The sequence below is a fragment of the Carya illinoinensis genome, chromosome 5, assembly GCF_018687715.1.
Source record: "Carya illinoinensis cultivar Pawnee chromosome 5, C.illinoinensisPawnee_v1, whole genome shotgun sequence".
Lineage (NCBI taxonomy): Eukaryota > Viridiplantae > Streptophyta > Magnoliopsida > Fagales > Juglandaceae > Carya > Carya illinoinensis.
This window is the reverse complement of record NC_056756.1, coordinates 43,698,702-43,707,316: the sequence shown is the minus strand read 5'-3', so window position 1 is coordinate 43,707,316 and position 8,615 is coordinate 43,698,702. Positions and strand designations below refer to the sequence as shown.

Sequence of the window (8,615 nt, the reverse complement as noted above, 5' to 3'; positions counted from 1 at the left end):
CGTTTTTAGATCTCAAAAGTTAAATGAGAAGTTTTATCTTGAATTTTCAGACTTAGAATATTGATATAAGAATTACAATATGATCAAACGGAAACATCAAGCATTAGGATTCATTTGAAATAAGATGTTCAAACAAACAAGGCGGCAAGTTTTCAGAACTAAAAATCTAGCAGATGAGCTACCTACCATCGAGTTTCCCAACTCTAAATTCGCTCCCTCACTTTCCTCTTACTTCTTCCTCTTCTTTAGGGGCTGGAGGGTCTCTTCTTCTTCTTCATCCTCTTCTGGTTCTACCACAACTTCGTCCTCCTCCTCGTCTCCACTCTCATCATCTTCATCTTCATCTTCTTCATTATCATTATCATCACCATCACCATCATTATTACTATTATTATCATCATCGTCATCGTCATTTTTCTTATCTTCTCCATTCTCGTCTTTAGTTCCACCAGCCTGTCCTTCAAGCCCCTTCTTAGACTCGTCGCTGTTGCCATTCGGATTGTTTCCATAACCTGCTCCCTCTTCGGAAGACAGCTCCTCTCCACCTTCTCCAATGCCACCATTCCCATGGTCATCATTATCATCAGCATTGCCTCCATCTTCTCCACCATCGACTGCTTCTGAACAACAGTTACTACTTTTTGGTGTAGAAGTTGGTAACAGCACATGATCAGGAGGGTCCTGAAATCATTTGAAGGCACAAAGAAAGAGTTAGACCGTACTTTTCATGAAAACCATAACAAGTGATAGGGTACAAAAACCAGGCAACCGATCCAAAGCTGTGGGTATAAAGTGAATTTAAGTTATATATATAATGAAAACAATCTTTATTTTCTTGAATAGGGAATCTGTTCATAACCATGCCAATAATAATTCAAAAAGGTGGCAATAAAAAGTCGCCATGGACGACAGATATGGTGGTGGTTCCACATTAAAATATGAATGGCGAATCAACTTCGGGACACAGATCTCAATCCGAATGGGTCCAATTTTAGTTAGAACAAGCCAGCCAAATCAATATAATTAAATCATGAGTAACAACCACATCGAATCTTAGTGATTATGATGAAAAATTCACTCAATCTTTTTTTTTTTTTAATCTTATCTAAGAAAATTAGAGACATAAAGTAACATGCAGATTCTTTGGATAACAATAAATACTCAATAATTATTATATAATCCCGCTTTGTATTTTTATCTTTTATTTCATTGCGTGCTATTTGAAAGGAATCTTTTGGTTCAAATATCATCATCTCTTTTGTCACCATACTGTTTAAGGCTTTGCTTGCATGTTACGATTAAATTTGTAAATAGTAATAAAATTATTTGTAAATAAAAATGAAATTTATTAAAATATTTTATAAAATTTTGAAAAATAGAGATAAAAAATTGAACAAAAATATTACAAAATCATAATATTATTTTTATTTTAAGATAAGAAAAAATTAAATTATTTTTTATATTTTATTTAATAATTTTAAAATTTTTTAATTAAATAATATTTATATTTAAATAATATTTAGATGTTGAGTCGTGACATCTGTTCTCAACATCTAAAACGGTGCTAAAATTCTTAGCATGCCCATATTTTGTTGAGAAAAATTATTATTTTAAGAAAAATATTTTTATAATTTTAAAAATAAAATTACTTAAATCTGTATTACAGTGCCCATTTGGAGAATCTACAATGCTCAAAATAAGAGTGATTTTTGACGCAATTAAACGGTGATTAAGATTCCCAAAAGAAGAGGAAAAGTGATTAAGAGAGGTAATTAAGATTTAAACTCACTTTCTTTTAAGAAAAAAGAAAGAGAAAAAGATCTAAACTCACTTGAGCTGAAGAAAGGAGCTGAGCCGCAAGCAAAGCCGAGGTAAGTAGAGAAGCTACAGTTTCCCAAGCGCACGTTAGCAACCAACCCTCGTTAACGGTAACCATAACGTCAACAAAGCACCTTTTGACTTCCATTTTTACGGCCACCCCTTGTCCTGTGCACAAAACAAAGTCAGGCACGAACAGATCTGTCACCCCAGCTCGGCCACACCGTTCGGATCTCCTACTAGAAGAACGATTTAAAAAACAGCCATGCTACAGCTACCGACATCCGCGGTGAGTATGCTTACCGAGAAGGCAAAAAAAATTTCTTTTATTTTATTTTTTTCAAATATTTTTTTAGACCCTTCAGCCATTTAAAATAAATAAATAAAAATCATAAAATTATTAAAAAGTACTTCTTTAATCAGTAAATAAAAAACTTAAAAATAAATTAAAAAGAAAAGGCAACGCAGAGCAAAAGGTGAGAGTCCAAGTCTCAGAAAGCATGAAAAGAAGAAGAAATGGAAGAGTTGAAGCGAAGCAGGAAGAGAAACTACCTGGAAAAGCTGTGGTTGAATGGAGATTTTCCGGAAGACTTGGAAGGAAACGAACAGAGAAAGCAGAGACCCGCGGCGAAAGGTACAGAAAAGGAAGTGAGAGGAAAAGCTAAACAGCCGGAGAGGTGAACTACATGAAAGGAAGTGACCGAAGGAATCAAATTCTATGTAGAAAACGCAACAGTACGGAGGTGACGCGTGCCTGGTATTGAGAAGGCCGTGAAGAGAAGAGAGAGAGAGAGAGTACCCGAATGTAATTGGTCAGTTTTTAGGAGGCTAAATGGAGAGCTAGGGCAGTGAGAGTACAGTACTTCGGCTGCCCGCCATAATGGGAGAGAAAAGAAAGAGAGAGCTCAAAAGCAGAGTAGAGCAACAGTAGAAAGTGTAGTCTTCTATGGAATTCGATCCCGTCTTTATCCAGGTTTTGTTAGGTACAAGTAATATTTAAAATTTAAATTAATCTTATTTTTAATAAAAATTTATTTAATGATTAATTACATTAAATAAATATGCGTATTAATACGTAAAATCATTTATCATTAGATTTTTCTCTTTGTTAATCAGTCTTTTGCCATTCTAACCTCCGCGCTATCCTTCTCTCTTCTATCCTCCAAATTCTTGTTATCGAGTTTTTATGGCAAGTTTAGAAAAACAAGTATAAAAATGATATTAAAATCAACTTTTTTTTTTATATATAAAATACTAAATATTATAAAATCCATATTTATTACCTTCAATATTATTTTTTAATTCAATTTTAATTCGACGCAATTTAGTTTTTTTAATAATTAAACTTTGATATTAGTCTATTAGACAATGATACATCGTTATTGGATTCTAGAAATTCTAAGTTGTTTGATTAATTCGATGGTCTGGATTTTGATTAATATGTTCTGACATTAAGAGAACTATTTAATGTAGTACGATTTTATATCAAATTATGTTAATTTATATATATATTTTTAATCTAAAGTGACTTATACTCTTATAAGCTCTACACCACACATCCATTTAAGGAAAAAAAAAAAAAAAAAAAAATTTACCTCAATAGTGTATAGTATAAGACTGCTGAGTAAAAGAACTCATGTTCCTTGAATTTATTTTCTTTTTATTTTTATGCTGTTCTTGACACGGTGATGTATGGCTTAACTACCCAATATGGTGATGCATCATTGCATACTCTGCAACTCTTAATTATTTGAAAATTTCAGAGAAAATGGGATTTTAACATCATTCTATACTTTCTTCAGATCTAAAAAGCTTGGAAGCCAACTAATAAAGATGTTGCTGCAAAATTCCTAATACATGAAAACATCATCAAAACCTCAACACTGCAAAGGAATTTGATAGGTAGGCTGATTGACAAAAGAATGCATAAAGCAACATTAAAGAATGCAAGAATAGAATGTGTGCAAGTTTGGATGTTAGAAGGAAGCAGAGCTGTTCCGTCGCAGTTGGTATCTGGGCATGGAAGTTGGATTTGAAGATAAAATTATCTCCACTTCCTGCAACATGAGCATCAACAACAACAAATTTAAGACAAGCATTTATAAACCAATTATGTTTGTTGAAAGAGAACTGCTAAAGATGTAAAGAAATTATACAAAATAAACTTACCAACTAATGTAACTTCATATAATTTATTAGATCTATTTTATAATAAAAATAACTTTATAATTTAACATACTACATTAAACTATATCAATTTATGAGCATACTTTTATGTAATCCCTTTATAGCTAAAGTATTTTCCTCGTTGAAAACATAACCACCCTTTACCATACCAATAAATATTCTTCACATAATACATTTATACAAATACTCCAACTCAAATCAAATTCTCATATTGCTATTTCTAGACATCAAAATTCTCATATTTTCTTCTCTCACCTATTAAGATTTTTATGTATTTTAGAGCACTAGCATTGGACTAGTTAAATGTCAGTAAAATTCAAAATATAACTAAGTTTTGTATAAATAACCTGCATTGGATTAGCTAAAAACCTTTAACTTAGATTTTGAGCTACATTAACTCTAAAAGAATTTTTAAAGCTGGAGTCACTATTCACCCAAAAAACCTATATTTTATTCACAAATAGTCAACAAGGTTTTATTAAATTATTTTTAAAACTTTCATTAGTAAACAATGCTATATTATGTCCAAATTTTTCAAGAAGTATTTTTTATAAATAAGGTTATATTATGTTGGATAATTAGGTTGATATAAAAAATAGTTGAAAAATAATAATTTTAAGTAAAAGTTAATTTATTAATTAATATACGGATTATATTTGAAAAATATAAAAAAATATTATTAAAATAAATAATATTATATTATTATTTTGACTTTAAGATGAATAGTCTAATGTGGATTAATATCTTCAATGACTTTGGCTTTAGCTAAAACCTCAACTTTGATCCAAATTTTAGACTTGGCAATGGTATTGCCTAGACCATTGCCAATGCTCCTAAGATGACCGGATGCTCATGTAAAATATATATACATGAGTAGAACATTTGTGGGCCTGAGGTTTTAAATTGAACAAATTAAAGTCTTTCAAATGATAATAATATGTATTTCCCAATCTATTAAATTACCTAATTAATATCCTAATTATTTGCGTTTTGATATATAGTTTCTTATAAAGTTCAATGAGGACGATATAAGTATGCTGTTGAGTAGTTGCATATAAATTTACAAAATGAAGTTTAGAATTCATTAATCTTTTTACTGGATTTCATGAATTACTCATACGGCAGACTAGAGACGGCTAGGTCCAAGTTTAGGGGGCACATGTCATCTCCAGGAATATTAATTTGAATTAAGGTTCTAATTACCCAAAATATATTAAAATTCTAATTAACATTGAGAGGGATTGCACCTCAACAAAAAAATCCAGCTGAAGTAAAACAAAGTTCTAGTGCACTATGCTTGTCGTGGAAAGTTATAATTACATAATAGTGCGGCAGAAAACTCCTAACTTAGTGGGTTTTATATAAGTTAGTTTCAAGCAAAGTTCAAAGAGATTTAACAAACATATATATTCTTCAACACTAGGCTAACATTTTTCAGCTTCCAGTTGAATAGGATTCTTTAATGATTTAGTTATAATTTACACCAACCGAATGTTGGGGGACATGGCAACTAGAGTCCAGCATATATATCTCATATGTCTTCTCTACCCAGGTGATTTTGTATGTTAATATGTCCTGTATTGATGACAAATCTCGAAATTGATTTTTTCTATCTTGGCTTAGGTGACTTAGGTACTTTAGTGAATAGGTCATATAAACAACATATTGTTGACATATTGTCACAACAGATGGTGGAGTCTCAAAGGGAATGATGGTGCCATACCATCCTGAAATGATTGCTTTTTATCAAAGGTCACACTTTGAGTTCTTCCAAAAATATAGAATCCAGATCCACAACAAAATTGAAATATATCACCATCAGGATGGTCTAGGATACTTAGGCAAGCACAACCAAGCTATTCCATCAAGATTAATTGCATTGCTTACAATGCAAAAAATTATGGGTTGCCTAAAGATATTTAGTTCTGGTTTTAGAAGATCCTCTCTATTGAAATATATATGTACAGCTTCTTGCAATCATATTGATATGATACCTTAGGTCTTTGGTTTTGGCTGGCTCTCGAGTTTCCTGCTAGGTAGGGTACTTCCAATTTAGCAAGTAAGTTGCCTATTTGCCCCTAGGTCATGGACATTTTGGGGCTATCTAGTGTCTGGAAAGTAATATACTTTATCAAATCGCACAAACACTATAAAACCAACCTTTCAGAAAGAAACTTGTATCCTTAATCTTTAAAGGTTAGCTGCCAATCTATTAATCAAAGAGGTGACAATGTTATTAAGATAAGGCATAGTTCTTCAAGCTGAGTATAAAATGTGGTGTGGTTGATGAGATCTCACATGTCTAGAAGGGAGAAATTCTTGTCCTTTATAATGATTTCAATATGCTCTAATTGTAATATTGACTAATCCTTTTAGAGTATAAGGCCAGATGTAGCTCGTGCTTTCATTGGGTCCTCACATAAGGCATCCAAACCCATAGGTTTACATCACAATGAACTGAAGCAAACAGAACAGCATAAGACTTTTACTGTTGTTATAACAGATTTCTCTGCGCTAAACGTCAAGGAATGCATCTCTATCCCATCTTCAAGCATAATAGAGATCGGTTGATCAACGAATGAGTGCATTTGTCCCTCTACTCCCTAGATCATTAACACATGTATGCACATCTGTATAGACACAAACACAAGCGCACACACGTTCCCACACACATCATATCAAAGGCTGCCGTTGAATCTAGAAACAGGAAATAAGAGATTAAGATTGCTTTAAAAAAGTTGCCCTCGATCCTTACATTAAAGGAAACAATTTCACAGTCAATGCATCATGTTTGAGTCGAATTATAGTCTTTCAGAATGTATCATCCAACCTTAACTCGTAAATGAGAAAGATATACTGAGAAAAAAGGTCTGACAAACAAGGTAAAAATGCATTTAAATTCATTTAAAAGTATAGACTAAAAAAACTTGTTGACATTACTGCAATTGGTGCAAGAAAAAAATCTATTTTGCAAGCTTACATATTAAAAACGTATTTGGTATTTTGATTTTGTTTTTTGTAATAGGTCTCCAAAGAAGTGGCATGTTCATGCACCGACCTATAAGTAATAGAACTCTTGATGCAATGATTGATATGCGTATTACGAGTTTTGGTAGGAATGATAAATAATTAATTTGAATGTATGAATAGTATACCTTTTGCCTTTTGAGCAAGCTGTTTGTTTCCGTTAGGTCAGACACATCTTGCAGCAACTGTTGGGTGTAAGCCTTAGATCATCAAAGCAAAAAGATACGCATAACCATAACTACTTATTGACAATAAGCTCAAAACAGATCATAAATCATCCACTAAGATAAACTCCACACTGCAAATACTGTCCAATATTTACCTGCTTCCTTGCCCTTGACCTAGCAGCCGACTCCCGGTTCTTGATCATCCTCTTCTGTCTCCTCTCAATAGTCTTCTCCATTAAATCTGAACATCTGAGCTTCCTTTGGGTAGCTAGATGAGAATCTGAACATGTCGATGATATTGCTGGCATTGGTGCTGGCATGGCCAGTTGGTTCTCCGAGAAACCCACATCCACAATCGGGTTCTCATAAACCGATTCAGAAACATTGAAATTTGAATCCAGCACTGTCATCTGCAGCTCCTGCTGTTGGACAGACGCCATTTGAAATGGCAACCAATCCGTCTGTGGAGACAGCATTACCATCGGATCAATTGCCATTATTGGCTGAGGATTAATGACCCCAGCACGAACTAGAAACTCCTCGAGTGTTGTTTCTCCAAGTGTTAGTTGTTGCTGTACCGACTGGTTGGCCACCTCATTCACATGCTGCCGGTGAACAATTTCCTTCCATACCTCGTCGACAGTCTTCCTACTCAAAGTTCCATTCAAATTAAGATTCCCAAGAAAGAATGAAGCAGATGACGAGGAAGAATTAGAAGAATTTTGTTGCACGAGCCTGCCCTCTTCAACCAATATCACATTCCTTAATAACTCATCCAAATTCATACGACTCAAAGGTTTTCCTATGTTTCCGAGCTGTCTCTGAACCTCATTGAAGGTGAGATTATACAGAGAGCATTGTCTGGCTAGAAGAGGCGGAAAGTGTGGCTCCTGAGCATTATTGGGAGACACCATTGTTCTATCAGCCATTCACCCGAACACTAAATTTGCATAAATTTCTGGAGACTTCAAAGCAAATAAATTCGCAAGCACATGTGGAAAACGCACGCTATCAGGGCAGTCGAATTTACATACACACTGCTTAAATCTGAAGATCTAGCTCAAAGAAATACAAGGTTCTCATAAATGAAATCGGAGCCGCCAGAGAGATCGACGAACCAGTGAGAAATTATATTCTGGCGGGCGCTGATTCGTTGAAAACGATCCTATTTTATAGAAAGAGAGAGAGATAGAGAGTTGTTCATCTCAACAACCACACCTGATTTTCTTGCTATTTTAGTGGGATATGGAGCTAATTTTCCTGACCCAACCATTACGAAACGACTCTCTCTCTCTCTTTATGTATATATATATATATGTAGCGCGCTATATATATCTATATATATAAATATATATCAGTTCCTCGATCTGGTTTGGTATTGCCTTTCTTGCTCTTACAGTGACTTCCACGTGGGAA

The 8,615-nt window shown here is 33.6% G+C and overlaps 2 protein-coding genes across 7 annotated transcripts; both read right to left on the bottom strand.

The window, feature by feature from the left end:
* Window positions 1-80: 80 nt before the first annotated feature.
* LOC122310577 (secreted acidic protein 1A-like) lies at window positions 81-2,738 on the bottom strand. Its single transcript, XM_043124567.1, has 3 exons — window positions 2,371-2,738; window positions 1,832-1,986; window positions 81-681 (listed from the first exon to the last, which is right to left on the bottom strand). Exons 2-3 carry the CDS (start codon window positions 1,964-1,966, stop codon window positions 229-231), a joined length of 588 nt encoding a protein of 195 aa, XP_042980501.1. The 5' UTR covers window positions 1,967-1,986; window positions 2,371-2,738; the 3' UTR covers window positions 81-228.
* Window positions 2,739-3,589: 851 nt separating this feature from the next.
* LOC122309575 (ABSCISIC ACID-INSENSITIVE 5-like protein 3) lies at window positions 3,590-8,588 on the bottom strand. Of its 6 annotated transcripts, none has more exons than XM_043123087.1 (3): window positions 7,355-8,587; window positions 7,161-7,217; window positions 3,590-3,875 (listed from the first exon to the last, which is right to left on the bottom strand). In XM_043123087.1, the coding sequence occupies exons 1-3, from the start codon at window positions 8,126-8,128 to the stop codon at window positions 3,795-3,797; spliced, it is 912 nt and encodes a 303-aa protein (XP_042979021.1). In that variant the 5' UTR covers window positions 8,129-8,587; the 3' UTR covers window positions 3,590-3,794. The 6 variants fall into 6 exon arrangements, with proteins under 6 accessions (XP_042979021.1, XP_042979020.1, XP_042979025.1 ...); XM_043123086.1 differs by having other exon boundaries at window positions 7,161-7,232; window positions 7,355-8,582; XM_043123091.1 differs by lacking the exon at window positions 3,590-3,875 and adding an exon at window positions 6,338-6,702 and having other exon boundaries at window positions 7,355-8,588.
* Between the last annotated feature and the right edge of the window lie 27 nt (window positions 8,589-8,615).

Bases quoted from the DNA above. Each gene is read 5' to 3' on its own strand.
- LOC122309575 (XM_043123086.1), bottom strand. From the start codon at position 8,128: ATGGCTGATAGAACAATGGTGTCTCCCAATAATGCTCAGGAGCCACAC. The intron at 7,233-7,354 runs GTAAATATTGGA...TGATGATCTAAG, and splicing joins GGTCAAGGGCAAGGAAGCAG to GCTTACACCCAACAGTTGCT. The intron at 3,876-7,160 runs GTATACTATTCA...CTCATGTTGCAG, and splicing joins GCTTGCTCAAAAGGCAAAAG to GAAGTGGAGATAATTTTATC.
- LOC122310577 (XM_043124567.1), bottom strand. From the start codon at position 1,966: ATGGAAGTCAAAAGGTGCTTTGTTGACGTTATGGTTACCGTTAACGAG. The intron at 682-1,831 runs GTGAGTTTAGAT...AAATGATTTCAG, and splicing joins AGCTCCTTTCTTCAGCTCAA to GACCCTCCTGATCATGTGCT.